This window comes from Acomys russatus, chromosome 12 (genome assembly GCF_903995435.1).
Source record: "Acomys russatus chromosome 12, mAcoRus1.1, whole genome shotgun sequence".
Classification (NCBI taxonomy): Eukaryota; Metazoa; Chordata; class Mammalia; order Rodentia; family Muridae; genus Acomys; species Acomys russatus.
Genome location: NC_067148.1, coordinates 3,428,968 through 3,451,857, shown reverse-complemented (window position 1 = coordinate 3,451,857; position 22,890 = coordinate 3,428,968). Strand labels below are relative to the sequence as shown.

Here is a 22,890-nt window from a genome sequence, read left to right as displayed (position 1 = left end):
ATTTCTTAAATATGCTTGCTTTACATGCATTTTATATGCCTGTTTTGCAACTTTTACTTTGCAAATGGACAATGTGATAGGTTATGTATGCTACGTAAGTTCAAGGACAGCCTCAGGTGCATTGTGAGTTCAAGGGCCAGACCGTGCTAAATGAAATCAAGCAGTCTCAAGCTCCAAAATAAAATTAGTTCCTTTCTATTTTATGTCTATTGTTATACAAAATTCAAGGCTTAAAGTTGTTTTTCATAGACTTTAAAATAAACTTACCTTTGCCCATCTACTGTACAGACAGATACACCCCACAAATCAGGACTGAACTTGGCCAGCTGAGGAATATAATCAGCAACCTACCCAAAATATTGGAAAGACGTTAAAAGATACAAAATAGGCGGTGTGTTTCCTCTCACGGATGACTAGCTGTCTGATAACTGTATCAACTTAGAACACTAATACATAAGCTTAAGTATTAGCACAATATTAGGTGACTTTTCTACCATTGTCTGATTTCCAATACACTCTTTCTTCCTAAAATGCAGAGAATCTAAAACAGGGACTTAAAGACTTTAAAAATAAAATAAAATTCTCTCTGCTACTACTTGGAGCACTTAGTTGGGAATACTAATGAACGCAGTGCCTGAAGCTGCCGTAGCTGGAGGCGAGGATGTTTTGGATTCTTCTGTAGCATACACAGATAGGCTGGTCTCAATCCAGTGGAGACTCCTTTGAGCTCCTGATCTCCCCTCCTTTATCACCTCCTAAATGATGCTGGGATTACATGTAGCCACCACCACGCTTGCATTTCCCTAGATAATTTCTGAAAACTAGAAATATCAGAAGTGTCAACTAAAGTAATTTTCATTAATTAATTAAAAATGTGAAGCCAGGCTGGAGAGATTGCTCAGAGGTTAAGAGCACTGACTACTCTTCCAAAGGTCCTGAGTTCAATTCCCAGCAACCACATGGTGGCTCACAACCATCTATAATGTAACATGATGCCCTTTTCTGGTGTGCAGGTATACATGCAGGCAGGGCACTGTATACATAAAATAAGTAAATCTTTTTTTTTTTTTAAAGTAAAGTCATTTCAGTCATTTCCAAATTAAAGAGAGGTGGGGACAGGACAGAGGGAGGGACAAAGGGAGGGAGAAAAAGAAGAATTTAGTCAGGCATGGTTGCCCACACCTTTTATCACAGCACTCAGGAGGCAAAGGCAGGCAATCTCTGAGTTCGAGACCAACCTAGTCTACAGAGTGAGTTCCAGGACAGCCAGGGCTGTTACATAGAGAAATCCTGCCTAGAAAAACCAAACCACCACCACCACCACCACCACCACCACCACCACCACCACCACCACCATATCATCATCATAATGATAATAATAAAATAAAAATAAATAAATAATAAACTCAGTTTCACTCTAGGCAGAATAAAAAGTTAAATACTTATAATGATTTAAAAGCACTAAATCTAATAGGGCTTGACTCATTGAGTTTCTTAATCTGTAAACAAAATATCCAGGTTTATTCTGTTTATATTAAATGTTTATATCAGGAAAACATGTGTATCCAAACCTTACCTTTCCTCCAGACTGCTTTTTAGCACTTTCATATAATTCATCAATGTGTGAGGTGAAAGACATAAAGTCGGGAATGACAAACTTTCTTCTAAAAGCTTGTGTCAACAAAACGATGTTGCTTTGAACACACCTGTGGAATGTGACGGAAAAGAATAGGTACATTTCAGTTATAAGAATCTGCTTAACAGCACTACTTGGAAGAATATTAACATTATCATTAAACAAGAAATCATACAAGTCAAATTTAAAACATATTCTTCCTATGTTTTTTTCTTTCCTTCCAGCTTATCCAAAACAGATTAGAAGTAAATTATATGTGCCTAAACTTTTTGTCAGATACTAAAATGGTCATGCATCCTTTGATGTTTAAGTATTGGAAAAATTGTCATAACCCCAGGAGTTGATAAATACTCACGTGAGATCTGGTTAACAAAAATCAGCCTTTAATATATCATTCTTAGCTCCTGTATAATACTGGGTAGTATTTCTCAAAAAGTTAAATAATTGCATTTTAATATATTTTTTCTGAATAACACCTTGAAAGCTTTGTAAGATAAAATCAATTTGGTTTGGTGAAACGCATCAATTTTCTTAAGTGAAAAACATGTTGACATGCTTATAAAAGTAATATATACTTTAAAATAAATTTCTTATAAAGTAGTATAATAAATTTTATATTACCAAAACCAAAAGCAAGCGCTATGTAAATGTAACACACTACAGAATAAAAGATATTTCATTTTTAAATTAAAAACCATTTCAAAGACACAGCACTCTGGTGATATAAACCCAGATTCTGCTTTCTTCTGAAGAGGATAAAGTCCAACACTAATGTGTTAAATGTAACCCTGAAGAACTCTGTGTGTCGTGGTACATTTTAAACTCTGAACTGAAAATAATCTTGAGATTTCTGAGTATCATCAGTAACTCAGCCAGCCAGAGTATTAACTGGCAAAAGACAACTTGCTACACATGGACATCAAGATGCAATACTAACTACAATAAATATTTTAAGGAAAGTCCCATAATAAGATTTTTGAAAAAAAAAAAGAAAAAAAAAAAGAAATGTTAAAGTCAGACCATTGCTATAAAAAGTTATTTATGTAACTGGATTCCTCACAGATAAATGATGTGACACTAAATTAGCATGCTACCAGAAAAAAAAAAAATGGGCATTATTAATGATCTTGTTTAACCTTAAAAATATTAATGCTTTCTGAAGAACTTCCCCACTTTACAAAAAAGCAAATGAAATTAAAGGTTGAATAATGTACTAATAAGCATTATCATTATCATTGATTAAATATTTATTTATTTATTTATTTATTTATTTATTTATTTTCAAGACAGGGTTTATAGTGTCTCCCTGGCTATCCTAGAACTCTCTTTATAGACCAGGCTGGCCTCTAACTCACAGAGACTCACCTGTCTCTGTCTCTCAAGTGCTGGGATTAAAGGCATGTGCTACCATGCTCATCTTAAATATTTAATTTTTATATATCTCAAATAGCTTCTAAAATTCAACTCCCAAAAATCAAAGTTGAAGGGAAATATTATAAGCATACCTTTCTCAAATGAAAAAGCTTAAATTCCTAAAATTAAATTACTACTTATTTTTAAATCAAATATATGCAAACTTCAATTATCCACCCACTGTTATCCTCCCCACACACTGTTATTTTAAATGTTTAAAACCAATCAGGAGGCTGAAGAGTGGCTCAGTGGTTAAGAGCACTGACTGTTCTTCCAAAAGACTTTGGTTCAATTCCCAGCACCCACATGATGGCTCAGTTTGTCTATTACACCAATTCCAGGAGAGATAGGATGCCCTCTTCTGGCCTTGGCCAGGCATTGGATGCCTGTGGTGCACAAGCACATATGCAGGCAAAAAGCCATGCACATATATGTCAAAATAAAATAAAAGCAAAATTAATCAGCATCTTTAAAGAGGGTTCATAATCAACAAAACAGTACCAAGAACTTTGGGTATAGTGTTTGTTTGTTCTAGCATAAGATATTAGTGAAAAAACACGTGGAAACAGCCTTAATGGTAAGTCACCACGAAAAAGACAATTTCAGCATTCAGAAGACTCCAATTACACATAATGATGGGTGTTCAAACAATAAAGATTTCCTAGGAAATTATTTTAACATAGATGTCACCAGTGTACTACAAAGTAAGAGTTATTGAAAATGAATTCTGAGGAAAAATGCTTTTGCCTTTCAGCAGGTAAAAATCTTTCTGTGCTTTGTTCAATCACTTGACAATTAGGTCTTACAAATACAATGTACATTAATGTATTACATAATTTTTCACTAGTAACTAATACATAAATTTTTAGAAAACCAATTAATTACAAATGCAAACCATTTTCTGTCTTTAAAAACGAGTCCAAAACTATAACACACATAAAAACCGTTCTTATATTTCTATGGTTCAACAATGAATGAAGGAGTGAATAGAGTGTTATTAGCACAAATATTTTCTTCCTCTTTTAACTTTAATGAACATTAGTGTAAAAATGTTGACTATATAGATAGGCATAGGCACCCTCCAACTTTCAAATGATATAATTTATCCATGTTTTTAGAAAGTCACATACAATACTTGTTTCTCTACTATAAAGACTAAGTAGATTTATTTTAGGTAAAATATCAACACTTTGACTTAAACCAGAATTATTTATCTTTATAATTACTTCTCTCAGAATAAAAAGCATTGCATGGAGATGAGATTTTATTGCCGGCACCCAAATAAGGAACTTCTTATAGCTGACATCAGAGAAGCAATGTCTCTGGAGTCATCACCTTTCAGAGCGACCTGAAAAAGCCTATAGCAAAAGATAGGTTCTGAGTTACCTCATTCAAGAAATGAAAAGAAAAACCCTTTGTCTATGACCTACTATACAGACTACTGTGTTTCCATGTCAGGTGGAGGACTGCTTATATTACAATCATAAGCTTTTAAAACTTGAGTTTGGGTTTAAAGTTATGGTAATTATTATAGATTAGTTCAATCACCAAAAATTTTAGCATTGTGGTTCCTTGGGTTCATAACTGAGAGAAAACATTTCATTGCTTTTAATTTCATAATGAAACAATGTTCATAAAACACATTTTAAAGCAGGTTTAAATGTGCAAATTAGTGATTCCCTTTAAGATTCCAAAGCCAGTTCCCTATGTCTGTTATTCACAATCAACCTACCATCAATTAACTACATTCACAGATAATCTAAAATAACTTCCCAGAAGCCACCATAATGAAGACAGAAGACAAATCCTAACTACAAAGGCACAAATAAATCTAGAGAGACATTCATTTCCTTCAGAAAATAAACAGAGCACCAGACTCAAATTCCTAATACCAACTGCAAAGTAAGCTTAAGGGCTACACTTTAAAGTTAGTATTAAAAAGAACCAAGAGCCTTAGTTCGAAATTGGCAGATGTGTCTCAAACATGCCAGAAACTTCAGAGAACCTTACTTATTCCTCCCAGAGTCTCCAGAATATTCCCAGGAGAGATCTAGAACAAATCATTCAATCCACCAAAGAAATGAAAGGTAATTACACACACACACACACACACACACACACACACACACACACACACACACCTTATAAATTAAATGTAGAAATCCTTTGGATCCCCCTCAACTTAAGCCTGTAGTTTAGAAACAAACTAACAAAACAAAAATAAAAACCAATGTTTACAGTTGTTTATAATTTCATACTGCTTTCCATTAACTACTAATAACTTAAAACATTATTTAACTCTTAAGATCAGTTACAAAGATGTTCTCTACTAAAAGTAATAAAAACACAGTAATGAAGATTAAGAAGTAGATAAGCTAATTCAGCAATGCTAAAATGTTCTCATTAACAAATCAAGGTTTTAATCTTCAAAGTTATCTTAAGTGCTCAACTATTTTGCAAAACAAACAACAACAAAAGGAGCTAGAGAGATGGCTCAGAGTTTAAGAGCACTGACTGCTCTTCCAGAGGTCATGAGTTCAATTCCCAGCAACCACATGGCAGCTCGAAACCATCTACAATGTGATCTGACGCCCTCTTCTGGCCTGCAGGTGTACGTGCAGGCAGAGCACTGTATATATAATAAATAATTTTTTTTTAAAAAAATGGTAACAGCCAAAACCATCCATTAATACATTTGAAAAAAAGAGAATCAGGTGATGAAACTATGAAAATATAAGGACTACATAGCTTTCTGAAGTCCTATTATGTTCATCACTCAAATTACCATATGGAAATAAACTCCAGATTAAACTGAAAAAGTCAGCAAATTATGCAGCCAGAATAGAAGACACAAACAATATAATCTCTAGGCACAAAACATTTATGGCTAACTTTCATTAGAGCTGATTTAGACCCAGTGTATAGTAGAACCTCAATATATACCATCACTGTTCATCAAAGAAATGGTATTTACAAATTCCTTTTCTCAGTTACACTAAAGTCTTTAACATGTAAAATAGTGTTTTAAAAGCAAAATCACCATACAGCATAGCAAATCACCATTAAAGGTTTGGCAGAAATTTTTACTTTTTAAAAAGATCTTTGTCTAGCATGACACCATCTGACGTTGTCTGAAGAGTTAATCTTAACATATCCATACACTCTTTCAACCTGGGATCAGACGTTCGCAATCCTGTAGATTTGAGTGCCTGTTTTTAAAAAAATAAAAGTTTGTCAATATATAAGGCAGATACTGTATATGCTTATTCCTACTATAAGTTTCATTCCTGTATATTAAAGTTTCTACCCAAGACTTGATCATGTATGTGGTATTTGTACCACTATTATCCACTTTCTGGACATGTTTCTCATTGTTTCTTTCATTACCTTGAAGTAAGCATGATAAAAATTTGAAAACAAGACAAATACTTGTCGGTCAGAACCTATAGGTCAGATAAACTTTAAGACTACATTTGAGCAATATTATGTAACTAACTTAGTATTATTTCTTTGAAAGTTGAGAAAGACATAAAAACTTACTGTAATAAACTTGTGAACAGGTATCTTTTCTTGTCCTTCTGCAATTGTATAGAACAGCAAGTCTTCCAAGCTAGGTAACAGACCCTGTTTTATTTTACTAAGGGAGAAGCAAAATAACACACAGTTAGTCCTTGTGTGACTTGTAAGTGGACGAAAATCAAGTCCACTATTAAATAAACACTGTACCAGACTACAGATGACATGCCAATCATCAACACCACAGGCATAATGAATTGATTCACCAAAATCAAATCCGAACCATTAGAAACCACATTGAAAAAAAGTTTAAAAACATTCATCAGCAATTTTCAATGCCAGGTCAATTTTATTTTCACATACATATACAATTTTAAATCTAGGTTCTACTTACGAACCTAGACTTTTCTTTTCTTGATGATAGCTATTCTGATAGGAGTGAGATAGAATCTCAAAATTTGCAGTTTACAATTCTCTAGTAGCTAAAAAATGGTAAACACTTTTTGTAAGTATTTATTAGCTATCTATATTCCTGTCATTTGTGGACTAGATGGTTTGGGGCTGAGTGTATAACTCCTGCACTTCTTTCTATATATCAGGTGTTAGTCTCCCATCTGGTGCATCCTTGGCAGGGTTTTTACGCCCATTCTATAGGCTGGCTGTCTCTTGGCTCTGCTCACAATTTTCCTTTGCTCTGCAACACCTTCTTGATTTCACCTAATCCCATTTTCAATTCTTCAAGTCCTGTTCAGAGAAAGTATTTAGCTATGCTCATGCTCACCTGTTTTCTCTAGCAGTTTAAAAGTTTCAGGTCTTAGGTCTTGGATACATTCTGAATTAAAGTTTGTTGTGTAGAGTAAGAGATGTCATGATTCTGTATGTTGAAATACAGCCAGTTTCATTTTCTAAGGTCAATGTCTGGTTTTGAAATTTTCATTACCAATAGATAGCAAATACTTTACCCATCTGCTAAAGTTAATATCTTCTCCATAAAGCCCAGTATAATCACTCATTACTAATTAGAGTTCAGAAAATGTTCAGGTAGGAGTCAACATTTGCTCTATCTCTATGAAATATTCAAATAGTGGACCTAATGGCAAAACCTGGGAGAGATAGCAAACTATTGATATACACAAGTTCTTGAACCCTGGCTATTAATACTAGCTGTGTAATCTTTAGGCTACTTAATTAACATTCCTGCAATTCAGAGAAAGGGGGATATAGTGTCTACCTCAGAAAGCTGTCCAAAATAGAGAGCTTACTCAATACAGCCAACATTTTTAAAATGCTGCTTGATGGGATGTAAGCACGCAAATGATAGTAAATGAAAACTAAATGAAAAGATAGTTGGTCTTTTCTTTTCCTCCATGTTTATGTATGTGTGCAAGTGCCTGCAGAAGCCAGAAGAGGGCATCAGATGTCAGGAACCCAGATTACAGCACTTGTGAGCTTCCTAGCATGGGTGCTGGGAAGCAAATGAGGGTCCTCTCTTTAGATCTCTTGTAGTTATTAATTCTAAAGCAATGTACACTTACATTAAAAACAGAACTCCACAAATAACAGAGTATTAGAAGAAAATTTTACCAGAAATTCTTAATAACTAATGTAACCTAAAAGTACATAAATTTATCACTAGTATGTTTTAAAAATTAACCTTTATAAAAAGCTAATAACATAGCCTACCCAATTTCAACCTCAGACAACTATTTTTAAAAGCACCTACAATATTTTAATTATAACTGAACATTACTTACAACCTGTGTGTTTTATACTTATTTAATCCTTTCTAATTTAATGATCTGGTAACAGAAATGCAAGTCTTACAAAATATACCATAATTTCTGGTTAAACAAATGTATTTGCTGACACTATCTCCACAGTTGGAGAAAGAAACTAAGCTCAGAGAGGTTAACAACTTCCAAAGGTTGCACACCAGTCGAAAGGAATTCTGAATGTCTCTTTCGTTGAATCTGGGATTCAAGCTACACTAGTGGTCCTCTGACTTACTACCTAGTTATTACATTTACAAGGCACAAGCATGTTTTCTAGGTTTTATCCTGAACTAATAGCCTTTAACAAGAGTTCAATAATAGTGATGATCCAATATTTAAAGAAAAATTGAACCAGCTGTCAAAATCAGTGAATAATAGCAAACAAATTATTTACAGAAAGTGGTTTGTCAGATAATGGTAGTTTATCACTTTAAAAACTGCAGAATAAGCTTTCTACATACTTATCACACCGGTAAATGGTATTTACTTTGCCTAAAAGCTATGTAAATAACATGAAATACACACTTCTTTCACTTATGGTACATTGTTAAAAAATTTTTTAAATTGTCCTTTATTACCATAGCTAGCAAAGTGAATAAATATTTACTTGCTTAAGAGAAAAGAAAGTAATTTGTATTCATAGGAGGAAAAATGTAAGCCATGCCTAAAATACATGATCATAAAACTGTCAGGGTTGGTATGGCAGCTCATAGCTGTAAGCCCTGCACTCAGGAGGCCAAAGAAGATTCTAAGTTCAAGGCCAGCCAGGGCTACAGAGTAAGGCCACAAAAGTCACTACAGCTTGAATCAAACACAAATACTTTCCCCAAACTTTTAAGAAAGGAGAAATCACACCAAAGATCTTTTTTGCCTTATCCTAGTTTCTACTTCCCTAATTATTGCCTTCATGCTGTCATAACCATATATTTTGCTATTAGAATTCAAAAGCTAAAAACTATCTTTAGAAATTATATGCTAGAATGACTATTTTTTCCTGCTTTATCAACTTGACACAAATCTAGAATCACCGGGGAAGAGGGACCCTCAACTACTGATCAGGTTGTATTGGCCTGTGGTCACGTCTGTGAGGCACTTTCTTCATTGCTAGCTAAAGTAGAAGGTCCCAGCCCATGAAGGTCTATCCATCCTGGGCAAGTGGACCTGCACGTTCTCAGGAATGCAGCTGAGCAAGCCACTAGCATTCCTTTGTGGTTTCTGCCCTAAGCTCCAGCCTTAACCTATAAGATGAAATAAATCCTTTTTCTTTTCTCCCCTAGGGTCATTTGGGAAACCTCAGTTGCTCCCATCAGTTGGTTGGTGGGCAAACCTATGGCACATTTTCTTGATTAGTGATTGATGTACAGGCCTGGACCACCATGGCAGCGCCTCTCCGCTGGGCACCCGCACTTGGATGCTATGAGAAGCAGGATGAGCAAGCCAAGAGGAGCAGTCCAGTAAGAAGCACTCCCTCACGGTGTGCTCCTATCAGTTCCTGCCCTGACTTCCCTTGATGATGGCCCGTGATGTGGGAAGCATAAGCAAAATAAATCCTTTCCTCCCAAGCTGCTTTTGGTCATGGTATTTTATCCAATAGAAACCTAAACTAAGAAATGGGTATATCACAGCAATAGAAACCAAACTAAGAACTGTTAAAAACAAACAAACAAACAAACAAACAAAAAGGCAAAAAACAATCTTTTACAAACCAAGGAGATTATTTTAAACAAAGGCCAGTGTTTCATTGCAATCACTTTGGCACAACTATAGTTGACTTATTCAGAACTAAACTACAGGGAGAAGTTAATAAAATTCAGACTCTAGCTTCTTACAGGGAAAATCAAATCTGAAAATATAAGAACAGCCCCTTTTAGGTATAAACTCATCAAAGAAGTAACAAACAACCTTTACAGAACATAACAGAAGTGGGGAGGAAAGACAGAAGTTGGAGATAGGGATTTTTAGGGTCTTTGCCAAACCTAAAAAAAGATGAATTAATTCAATAAAATGTTTCACTAGACTGTCAATAACTTTGTGTATGAGCGTGGGTACTATGAACTTTGTTAGGTAATTTACTTTTCTGGGTATTTTGTGAAATACCCAAAATGAGGTAGAATTAAATGACCTGTGAAGTCATTTTGTAATCCTAATGCTAATGAGCATCTAAAAATGGTGTCATAAATTCTAATAAAATCCTAATTTTACTCAGTATTTATATAGCCTTATTTTACAAGTACATTCTTAACATAAAAACTATAGGTAGTACTTAATGTTGAACTGTATGCCTAAACTGGCTAAGATGGTAAATTTTATGCTATTCTAATTTAAAAATTAGGTAGAGAAGGTGACAGTCATGAAAATGAAGAGGGTAGAAATTAATATAGCCTAAGAAAAATAGTTTTAAAAAGAAGCAAAACCAATCAGAGTACCAAAGAACCCTTTATACAGAAATATATTTTAGTGCAGGATAAGCAAACTACAGTAAATGAAGTTTACAGAACTGGAAAACAGAAACACTCATTTACCTACTACTGATGTTTGCTTTGTACCACAGCTGACTTGAGAAGTTCTAAGAAGCAGAGAGGCCAAGAAAACTGAGATTCCACAGTATCTTGCCTTTAACAGGGAAAGTTTAAAGTATCATTCTATTAGAGCACAGTATAGATGCTTCATTAAACAACAAAAGTGTAATGAAAAATATTTAAAACTTTGTTTTAATATGACAGAGAACTATTCAACTACTCTAAAGAGACATCAAAACTAAATTAGAATTTACAAGTTTGATGTTTGAAGATTTTAGTCTGTATGACTGTATAATGGGTGATAAAAAAAGAACTGCCCAAATTAATTCTTAATCATTTTATGCAATTTTTTTGGTGCAATGATACTTATTTATTATTCTTATACAAGCAGAAATGAAACATCAAGGCAGCAGTAGCAGCAGGTTATCAAGATTTAACCAATAAGCGCCCTCCATGTTTTAAGATGTTTCCACTCAGAAGGGAAATACTGCTTAGAAGCAACTATTAAGTGGTGGGAACACATGTCCACTCTCATAATCCAGACTAATACTGTCTCTCTCTCTCTCTCTTTTTTTTTTTTTTTTTTTTTTTTTTTTTTTTTTTTTTGCTGTTCTTCTATTGCTTTTTCTAGGCTTTCTTTAAACTTAAGATCAGATAACTCTTAGAAAAAAATTGTAGTCTAAGGACCTTCTTAAAACTTTAAGAAATGGTTAATTTATTTAACTATCTATCCCATTAATGCTGAACAAGGGAACCCCTTACAACTAACTACATTTTAGCACAGGAATAAGAAAACTACAGCAGTGGTCATCCCCTTCTATAAAGAAAGTAGTCTGCTCTACTATGTAAGACACTATATTAAAAATATTAAGGAATAAATCTTTCTATGTTCAGTTTATTTTGTGAGCCTAGATTTCTCCCAAATATGAGTACTTATGAGTTTCTCTCCAAGTTTATACTCCTTTAAAAATTCCCACACACACACACACACGTACACACACACACACGTACACACACACACACACAAAATCCAAAAGTGCCTGTCAAACTACCAAGATAACATTGAAACTTCACCAGAAATGAGTAAATGAAAATACATTCCCCCTGAAAATTATCAAATTGGTATTCATTGGACCAAGACAACAAGCTCTATGCTTTACTGAATGTCACATACCAAGCAAGGAATGGATACCTCACAAGAGACCACTGTGTTCCTACTTTACCAGTCACAAAACTGTCAAGCTCAGATGTCATTTCTATGCACTATTTCATAACCAAATCAATAGTCTAGAGTAAAACTGGAGTGTCTCTATGTGCAACTGTGGGAAACACTGATGGATATTTTAAAAATACTATTTTGTTCCCTCAGCTTTAAGCATTCTCCTTACTGGTAAATAACTTGGGTGAAAAAGTTTACAGAACTACAAAATAATTCCCTTGATTAATATAGGATATGATATTGCTTAACTATTTAAAGAGTATTTTTTCCACCTCAAATATTAGAAGAATATAGTAGAGGGTTTTTGTTGCTGTTTTGTTTGTTTTTTAACCAATTTCAAGTGTCTTATATACTGAAGAAACACAAGTATCTTCACAAACTTGCTCTTTCAGGTGACACTTTTCAGAAGAAAACAATATGCTTCCTCTTTTTTGACTAGATATCATCACCTCATTTCAAAAAACAAAAGATGAGCCACGAGTGGTGGCGCACGCCTGTAATCCCAACACTCTGGAGGCAGAGGCAGGTGGATCTCCGTGAGTTCGAGGCCAGCCTGGTCTACAGAGCAAGTCCATCCAGAACTGTCAAGGCTACACAGGGAAACCCTGTCTAGAGAAAAAAAAAAAAAAAAGATGAAACTGGGGGCTAATGAGATGACTCCATGGTGAAAAGCACTTGTTGCTCTGACTGAGGAACCAGGTTCGATTTCCAGCACCCATAGGCGGCTTATAAACATCCAGAACTTCAGCTCCAAGGGAACCGAAGCCGCCTTCTGACTAATGAAGGCACCAAGTATGCGTGTGCTGTATATACTTGTATGCAGGCTAAGCACATTAAAAACTAATACTTTTTTTTAAAGGTGAAATTACATTGGGTAGCTCCCTAAATTTTGTAGGTGGCAGACTTCTCAATAAAACAAAGCTGCAAGCAAGACACTAATATAAAATTTCAGGACTCAAATTTCTATGTTCAGTGAACTTTATGTAAATTTGCTTAAATTAATGTTAGCAGTTAATAACAGATCATATTCATGTTTATCAATGACTACTAGGTGCCTGGCTTAATGTAAATATTAGGCTTCAGAAATATGACATATAGTTAAGTTACTGGCTTCACTTCCAGTTAAAACTGTAACATATGCAATTATGTGTAAAATCTAGGCCTAATCCTCTGTATGGAAAAAAGGAGAAAGCTCATGGTTTGAAAGTTTACTTCTAGGGAAATCACAAAACAATGAAAGACGACTAAGAAGCAAAAAAAAAAAAAAAAAAAAAAAAAAAAAAAAGATATTTTTTCTATCTTAACTCTAACTTAAGTGAACTGTAGATACTTTTAAAAGATCTATTATTCTAAGTATATGTATGTGAGTTTATCTGTGTAAGCCTATGAGCTCACACACATGCAGGTGCCTGCAAAGACCAGGAGCGGGTGCTGGGTGGAGCGATACAGTCACTGGACATGATGCTGGGAACTGAACTATGATCCTCTGCACAGCAGTACATACTCTTAACCACCGAGTCATCGCTCCAGCTTGGAATTATAAATGTTAACCTTTAGAAATTAGGTTGATGCAATTCATCATAAAAGCATCTGCCGCCTATTTCAAATGTTTTTATTATCCAATACCAAAATATATTATCTACATCTGTCAAATACTGTCAATTTCATTTTCAGTACTGCTTGAAATCTTAACATTGAAATTCAATTCTCATTAAGGACAATGCAATAATTTTTGTGCCCCTCACATTTCATTTATTAAAAGTAGGAACTATGAAAATATGCCATTACAATTTGAAGCTACATGAAATGGCTTTCGTATGCACTTTATTTTTAAATCTAAACACTCTTGTATAACTGAATGCATACTTTTAAATGCCAGACTTCGTGAAGACGTGCTAAAAAAAAACCACACACTCCTCACAGCTGAAACTCAGAGATCTACCTGCCTCTGCCTCCCTGAGTGCTGGGATCACAGGCGTGTGCCAACCCGCCCAGCTAATCAAAGCTCTTAATGCCACACCATATTTGTAACTAACACTGTCCATTCTAATCTATGTTGGTTTTCTGAAAGGAATACCTACATTAAAACTCTACATTCAATTTCACAGTGAACAAAACAGACAATTAGGGGGAAAATAATGCATCTATCAATACATTTCAAGTCATATCCTGAATATAAATATAAGGACAGAACTTGGCTTAAGAACTAAGAAATCATCTATACAAAGATGAGGATCAAAGCAAAAGAATGGAAGTCCTGTTGAGAAGGTAAAGTGGGGGGGGGGGGGATAAAGACCCCGCCCCAAAGTGGCCCGAAAGCAGACAGAACTGCTTTAAAATTAAAACAAGCAAGCCGAAGCTGTTTGGTTTTTAATGATGGAATGAATGGAGATAATTAAGTGTGACCACTACAGAGGAGGCTTGAGCAAAGATCATTATGCTTATCTATAAGGTCTTAAGACGTTAGTCACACAACCTTATCAGACTGAAGGTCTGTGGACAATATAGTATATGGTGATACTGGTTCAAAGAGTTTTTACTGGTTTGGGGGGAAAAATATGCAACTTGGATTACATTCCAATGTCTACCATTTAAGATAAGGTTAATAAAAATATAAGGTCCTAACTAAGGAAAGAAAAGCAATATGAACAATATGAACCGAGAGTGCTGTGGTTAAGCATTAAGTTTGCTCTGACCTTATTTCCCAGCAAAGTTTAAAAATGTGAACTGCATAAATCACACAGTTTCATCTAACACAGGTTTCTTTCAGGATAAACTTTCACTGAGAATTAAAAATAAAAATTGTCACATGAGGCTGAAATTCAAATCTCAACACCTACAACAGGTGTTCAGAGTAAAAGAAATTTGTATTTAGTGAATAAAAGCTATGTAGTTTTTAACACATGCCCAACTTAGTTCTAAGCCTTGTTTGTATAAAATGGCAGCTCTTAATTTTCACATGGCTATTTCCTAGTAACACTGTAAAAATCTGGCAGTCCTATGAGTGCTAGCAAAATAGATGGACTGCTGCTGGCTGCGGAAGAGCCATGCTTTGGCAGCCGCGCTTTTAGAAAAGATAACAGGATCAAATAGGAGCTGGCCTCCTAGCATGAAAGGAATGCGTCTCACACAGAAAATCTAAAGGTTCAAGAGGAAAACTTCACTTGTGGAAAATAGACCAATTATAATACTTTCTTTCTACCTTAAACTTCACTTTATATAAATTCATGGCAATTTTGACTTGAATCCTTGATTGGAAGCTCTCAGGACTACCAACCTTTCTGAACTGTCTCTAAACCTGTCTGGTTATTTAAATTTTGGAACACACACACACAACCACACAACCACTAGTCTAGTCCCTTAACTAAGGCAAACAAGATTATCTTATTGGCACTTAACACTCTCCAGGAATCTGAGCAAATCTTGGGGAATTCCCTCCCTTTAAACTGACCTCTTCTGCTGGGCAAGATGAGGGCACACAGGATGGGGCATTAGCCAAAACAACATTCCAAATTATTGTTCTGACATGATTTATTAGTATTATTAATAAGGCAATGAAACTAGAAACTTGTGGAGGAGACAAAACACAAAATTTAATTTTCCTGTTTCGTTTGGGGGACACTAGAGCGGAGGTGGGGTGGGGTCTGAAGTGGTGATGGTAAATCACCATCACAGAACCAGACAGACTTTTAATAGAAAGCACCACTGTAAGTATTAGCTAGTAAGTGGTGGTAAACATACTCTGCAATTCTGCTCATTATAAGCATGTGCTTTCATACCACGAGCCTGGTAAACCAGATGATGGTAAGGTGAGCCCTGTATGTGACTAAATGTGCAGAATACATATTCTACTTCCTAAAACATTAGAGGTGTAAATTTAACCAAAGTCTGGGTTTAAAAAGCAAACCAAAACCTAGGCAGTGGTGCATGCCTTTATTAATCCCAGCACTCGGGAGACAGAGCAGGCAAATCTCTGAGTTAGAGGCCAGCCTGGTCTACAGAGTGAATTCCTGGACAGCCAAGGCTACACAGAGAAACCCTCACTTGAACCACCCCACCCCACACACACACACAAAAGAACAAAACCAAAGAGCACTAAAAGGGATGAGTCGTGTAATCCAATACATTCCATAACGTGCCCATGATCAGCAAGCTGGTTTGTGGTATGAAGCCATTATCACAATACCATAAATTTTGTCCATCACTAAGCGGTTTTTTTGTTTGTTTGCTTGTTTGATTTGGTTTTGGTTTTTCGAGTCAGGGTTTCTCTGTGTAACATAGTCCTGGCTGTCCTGGACTCACGTTATAGCCCAGGCTGGCCTCAAACTCACAGAGCTCCGCCTGCCTGGGATTACAGGAGTGTGCCATGGCACCTGGCCACTAAGTGTTATGCTTTGTTTTTTAAAGTGTGTTTTTGTTATTGTTGTTTTGTTCTTTTTAAAAGCATTTTCCACTCTGGGAAAATAACCAGGAATGTTTTAGGAAGGTTCTGACATCAATTACAGGAAACATTAAGCAGGCCTGAGATTAAAGTTATAAAATTCACACTTTCAGTTTGACTTAAACTCCTGTGCAGAGCTGGAAAGAGAAGTAAAAATGCAAAACAGGATACACTGTGTCAGTATAAAGTCAGAAAAATAGGATGCAAGGAAAGCCTGAGAGTCAGTGTTTACCTAGTTGGAAAAACTAAATCTATTTATATTACACAAAAGCATTCAGGGAAGTGTCATATTTAAGAAAACTCAATTTTGTTTTGGGGCTAAATTCCAACACTATACACACAATGAGTCAACATCCTGTCACAATTAAGTTTCCAAAAACTACTTAAGATTTTTTTTGAGTGTTTTATATCACACTTCATTTTTGATTTTTAGAAAAATACGTCCACCTCACAGAAGCCATCACACAAGCCCTCGCTGGTCCCCATAGGAACAAGTGCTCCACGCTGCGTGCCTCATCCTCTAGGCCACATGTCCCTACTCCGCCTAATCTCATTTCATTATTTCCGGTGACCCAGATGGCTCTACGCACGCCAAAACGATCCACCTCATAAGGATTAAGAAGCCCCTGTCACATCTGGCATCCAGTGGGATGGTGGCCGAGGTTTAGAGAAGGCAGGCAGGGGAATTAGGGCCTGAAAAAAAAGGTGAGTCGGGAAGGTAGAGGCGCCACTCTACGCCCGACTCCTCAATGTCACTCGGGAGAGATGGATGTTGGCGTGGCATCACCCTAGCAGAGGCGGGAGGCGGGCCAGGGTTGCTGTCCCGAGCCGGGGCGCTGAGCACGCGGCACGGCCGGGCAGCAGCCTCCTCCGGGTGCTCGCCCGTCGTCCCGGGGCGACCCGCGCTGGCCGCGGAGGGGAAGTGGGAGCAGGCGGAGGGGCGCGGGCGGGGCCGGGCCTGATCACATGGCGCAGCCGTCGCAGGCCGCCTGGCATCGCTTTCTTTCTCTTCCGCGGACCTCAGCTGCCGCGCCGCCGCCCCGCCGCTGCCCCGGGCCGGACCCCTCCCCTCCGCCTCACCCACGCCAACTCACTTGTCGCCCGCGGCCACCATCTCCTTGCCCTCGCTGTTGCCGAACGCGTCCGTCTCTCCCTGGCTGTCCTTGGGGCCCGGGGCCGGCGGGGCTGCGGGCGGCGACGCCCCGGGCTGCTGCTGCTGCTGCTGCTGCTGAGGCGGCGCGCCTCCCTTGCCCAGCTCCTGCAGGATCTCCGAGGGCGAGCTGGACAGGCCGCCCGCGCCGGGGCCCTTGGCGCGGCCGCCCCCGCCCCACCACGGGTGGAGTCGCGCGGCGGCCACTAGGCCCGCGGCCGGCCGGCTCCCGCCCCGGGGGCGCCGGCACAGCGTGCCGAGGGGCTGCGCGCGCCGCAGGGCGGCTCCGACGGCGGCGGGCGGCTTCAGGAGCAGCTCCCGCAGCATCGCCGAGCCTCGCAGCCGCATCATGCCTCCGGCGCCCGCTCGTCAGAAGAGGATGCTCTGGGCGTGGGCCGCCGCTCTCCTGCCGGAACGGTGTCTCGCACGGCGGAGGGAGGACTGAGAAGAGAAAGGGTCCGCGGCGGGGTGTGGCCCCTGCTCCACCGCTCCCGCCGCTCCCGCCGCCGAGCCTGCCGGTAGCCGATGCTCCGCCGGCCGCCGCGAGCTCCGCACTGAGACGGACGCGCAGGGGAGGGCTGGAGACATTCCGCTCTCCCCAGCCGGGGGCGGGAGGACGCCGGCGGCCTGCCCCTTGCGCGCTCTCCCATTGGCTCAGACTGCCGACCTCGCTCCTGATTGGCGAGCGGGTCAGTCAAATTCGCCTCCGCGCCCGTGCGCGGTCCCGCGGGGTCCTGGAGGGCGGGGAGAAGGGCGACTGACGTGTGTGGCCGGGTAGCCCAACCCTGCCGGCGACTCTGCCCTCGCCTCAGGCCGCCTGAGGCCACGCTGGGCGAGGACTGTGGGCTCCGGAATCTGGTCATCCCCGGTGCAGGTGCGCTCCCGGGATGCGCATCCTTGAGCTTTGGAGGAAGCCGGAGTGCGCGAGTCCTGGCTGCCCAAGGCTGGAAGGTGGCAGGTCGCCTGCCTGTCCAAGCCAACTGCTCGCCCCGCAGCTAGTGGTCTGGGGACGTGTCTGCCCTTCTGAGGGCTTCGGACCTGCCAAGGCAGCTCTGAGGAGCTTCATCCCTCTCCCAAATGTGCTTAAAACTTTCCATGGTTGGCTACTGCCCAGAAGCGAAATGTTTTGGAAAAAATGAGCAAAATCCTTTCAGCTATGCAACTTAAGACATTTAGGACATTGGCACGTAGGAACGAGGGAAAGAGAAAAAAGCCAGAGTTAGGGTGGTTCTCCTTTCCTAAAATGATTTTTTTTTCATGCACACCAGTTCACCAAAATTTTTGAACTCCGATTATTTCATTAGTGCTAGTTGGCTTGAAAGCAGAATTGCAGATACCTTTCCTATTTTAAAAGCCGATTTAGAATAGAAGCATCCGAATACCGTGTCTCGAAACCGTCTCAGCCCAACATCACTTTATCCATTTATCCTTTTAGATCTTTGGATCATATATTTCCTGAGCCTGAACACACATTCCACTCCAGAATAAAAATGTGTTTGAACCATTTCCTGGAACAAATAGGTTTAAATGCACAGATTCATCAAAGTTAACAGGATATTTATGAGACGGGAAAGGTGTAATTCACCAGATGTAGTAACCCAATAAATCTTTAAATGTTAAAGTAGATTAGTAACCAAAGGATCTGACGTACCCACATGTTATATTACATACAGGTTTGACATGTTTAGTTTTTTTCTGTTCAACTTGCTCTTTAGATAGAAAAGTGTGAGAAAAATGACCTTCTAGAAAAAACAACGGAATTCCAAATTACTTGGATAGCTTTTATTATTGCTTAATGTTAACTTGTCAAATATATTAATATTAATGAATCAAAGTTATGATATATTTAAAGAAGAATATCACATTTTGGGGGAAAGTTAGCAAATATTACCCTTAATAACATCTAACTTCTTTTTCACCGACTTACAGGTGGCTTACAACCCTTAGTGTTGTTCAGTTTCTTAGGAATGTTGCCAGTTTGTTTTGTTGTTGTTGTTTTGTTTCTTTGTTTTTTGTTTGTTTTGTTTTGTTTTGAGACAGGGTTTCTCTGTGTAGCCTTGGCTGTCCTGGACTCCCTTTGTAGACCAGGCAGGGTTCGAACTCACAGCGATCCGCCTGCCTCTGCCTCCTGAGTGCTGGGATTAAAGACATTGGCCACCATGCCCGGCATGTTGCCAGTTTTTACTGCCTCCTATTTCTCAACCTCATCCCACTCCTCAGCAGTCCAGTCAATATTCTCACACCAGTCTTTCCTAGTCTCTCCCATTTCTCAGTGAACCGGCTTCTGATGGTTAAAGGTTTAAACACTTTCTAATATATGTAACAACTAGGGCAGGACCCAGTGGAGAGAGGGCTTCCGGCTCAAGCTTGAGGGTCAGATCCCTGGCACTTTCCTCAGCTCTGTGCCCGGAGGTGTACGTCTGAGTCCCCAGTGCTGGAGGGGAGAGGCAAAAGGTCCCTAGGACACAGTGCTAGCCACTCTAGCTGACCTAGTGAGTTCTAGACTCTCTGACCTCCACACAGGCAAGCACACTGCACACATGGGCGCACATGCATACATACGGCCATAGAAAAAGAAAATATAAAAGGAAAGAAGAGGCGCCTATTGGTAGGTTATTTTCTAGAGTTTCTGCTCTTCAGAATGAACTGATAAGAAAGGACAAATGCTGCTTCTCACATTTAGAAGACCCGAGTTTAGGGGAGAAATGGGAGGGAGGGAAGAATGGGAGGAAACAGGGGAAAGGCTAACAATCGAGATGTAATATGAATAAATTAATAAAAAAATTTTTTAAAAAGACACCAAATGTAAAAAAAAAAAAAAAAAAAAAAGAAGAAGAAGACCCAAGTTGACCGAGGTTTATCCTCTAAGGTAATAATAAAACAACCAATGAAAAAGCTACAGCAAACCAAAATTATTACAAATAGAATAAATATGAAAGAGCAATTTGATTTGTTTTCTTCATCTTACATTATCTATCTTCAATGATATTTTAATTATACAGCTTTGGAAACAGTGTTTCTACGATGGTAAGGTTAACCATATCCCCCATTAATCCAAACTGTCATATCAGAACACTTTATACACATATAATAATCCAAGGAAATTCCCGCAAGAAGAATGGTTCTGTGTGGCTAGGCTGTCAGACACTCTTGGACTTGCACTTTGCTAAGAGGGATGCAGCTGCACAGGCCTGGTGAGGTAACCATCCAAGGGAGGAACCAGAATGTGTGCGCTTTGCTCCTGCTCTAAGCTGAGGAATGTTGCTGAGCTTGTCCCTGAGCTCTGCTCTTCCTGGTCTGGAAAGGCCAATGCTTCAGGCCTGTAACAGAACCTCTCTATCCATTTCCCATCTTCATCTTCACAATCACTGAGCTTAGTGTTTGTTGTCCAAGAGGAAAACAGAAAGTAATTCTTCTTAGACCAGTGGCTCTCAGCCTCTTTAGGGGGTTGAGCGACTCTTTTACGAGATCACCGAAGAACATCAGAAAACAGATATTTACAGAAAACAGAATTATAATTCCTAACAGTGGCAAAATTACAGTTATGAAGTAGCAGTGAAAATATTTGTTGTGGTTGGGGTCATCACAATATGAGGAACTGTACTAAGGGTCACAGCATTAGGAAGCATGAAAACAAGTGCCTTAGGCTAAAGCTGAAAAGACCCCCCCCCACACACACACACACTCTATTGCTTTGTTTGAAATTCTCCGGGTTGAAGCTTAGAAGGCTTTGCTGGGGCTGGAGAGATGGCTCAGTGGTTAAGAGCACAACTGGCTGCTCTTCCAGGGTCCTGAGTTCAATTCTCGGTAACCACATGGTGGCTCACAACCATCTGTAATGAAATCTGGTTCCCTTTTCTGGTGTATACAAAAACAGAGCATTCATATACATAAAATAAATACGTAAATCTTAAAAAAAAAAAAAAAGAAAGAAAGAAAGAAAGAAAAGAAAAAAAAAAAAAGAAAGAAAGGCTTTGCTGAAAAGCCTTGGTGAGCACGCTGCTTTTCCCGGTGCTGACCCTCTCATTTATGAAATGAGGGTAACACTAACTTGCATAGGACTGTTGCAGGGATTACAAGAGCAGCAAGTGTAACTCCTTGGAACAATATCACCCTGTTAGCTGTCCTTGTCCCCTGGTGGGTAAATTGTTATGTTATGTCATCAGTTCTTATGTTTATTATTGAAAAACCCAGAAGGAAGTTATTTAAGCCATCTTGGAAAATACTACTTAAAGAATTAAAGTTAGCACCCCTGAATGAGATCTGTTACTTACTTCCTTTTAGAAATAAATTTCAAAATACCTTAAAATAGAAAGGGAAAGGATTAATTTTCAGAAAGTTGGGCTCAGTTCACCAGGTACCAACTACTTAAAAATAACCTAAAAATTTAGAAAGAATCACTAGGGAGAGAGGAGGGTGAATCCATGTATTGTATTCAAATATCCTAGCATATAGCAATAACATTTAAATGCTGCCATATTAAGCTTTTTCATTAGCCTCCTTAAATATGTTATCTATACAAATGAAATTACATCTTTTTAAAATTATAATAGTACACAAATGTAATAGGATTTCACTAAATATGTCCCACATATTTGAGTGGTCTGGCTGAAAATACCCTCTTTTTTTGAGGAGCCCCGGCTGGCTAGAATGGGAGTTGAGGGGGGAATAAATAATGTCATTCAAAGTGATATGGTAGACTTCAGTTAGTTGACTTTATAAATTGATACTGTTTGTACTTGGACCACACTAGAAGCCATGGGCCTCCAATTACTCCTTGAGTTTTAAAGTGATTTTCTTATTTTTCTGTGGCTGCATAGAAATTTTTAATTAACTAAATCTCATCCCAAAGGTTTATAAAAAAAGTCGTGTTACTTGGCACAATAGCAACCCCCTCTCCCCTGCCAAACTTTTGTAAACAGTTCAAAAGCTAGTTGAGAGATACTTGTTCAAGAAGAAAATGTCTTCTATGAGAGATTGTAGTATTGTTCCCAAATATTTGTGTCTCTCTCCAAGAAAAGGTTTCGGTGATTCACTTTTTTGGGTTGCAGACTTGTCCCTGATGAAACATGCAAAGCCTCCCGTGCCATGCCACTGCCGTGCCATCCTTTGGCTCTGCCATCACTCTCCTCCTTTCACCTGGCCATTCCAAGCAAAGCCAACACTTAGACCTGACATAGACTGTGAAGAGAAATGAGCCTTACTGTAATTCACTTAGAGAGGA

At 38.6% G+C, this 22,890-nt stretch overlaps 1 protein-coding gene across 3 annotated transcripts in view; it reads right to left on the bottom strand.

Annotated features, from left to right (window-relative positions):
* Positions 1–18,158, bottom strand: part of Gls (glutaminase) — a 68,978-nt gene extending 50,820 nt beyond the window's left edge. For all 3 annotated transcript variants that reach the window (XM_051153798.1, XM_051153799.1, XM_051153800.1), the window contains exons 1-5: positions 17,611–18,158; positions 6,590–6,686; positions 6,137–6,258; positions 1,577–1,706; positions 268–347 (exon numbers count right to left, since the gene is read on the bottom strand). In XM_051153798.1, the coding sequence (XP_051009755.1) occupies positions 268–347; positions 1,577–1,706; positions 6,137–6,258; positions 6,590–6,686; positions 17,611–18,017 (836 nt within the window). In that variant the 5' untranslated portion in view covers positions 18,018–18,158. The remainder of the gene's footprint in view (positions 1–267; positions 348–1,576; positions 1,707–6,136; positions 6,259–6,589; positions 6,687–17,610) is intronic.
* Between the last annotated feature and the right edge of the window lie 4,732 nt (positions 18,159–22,890).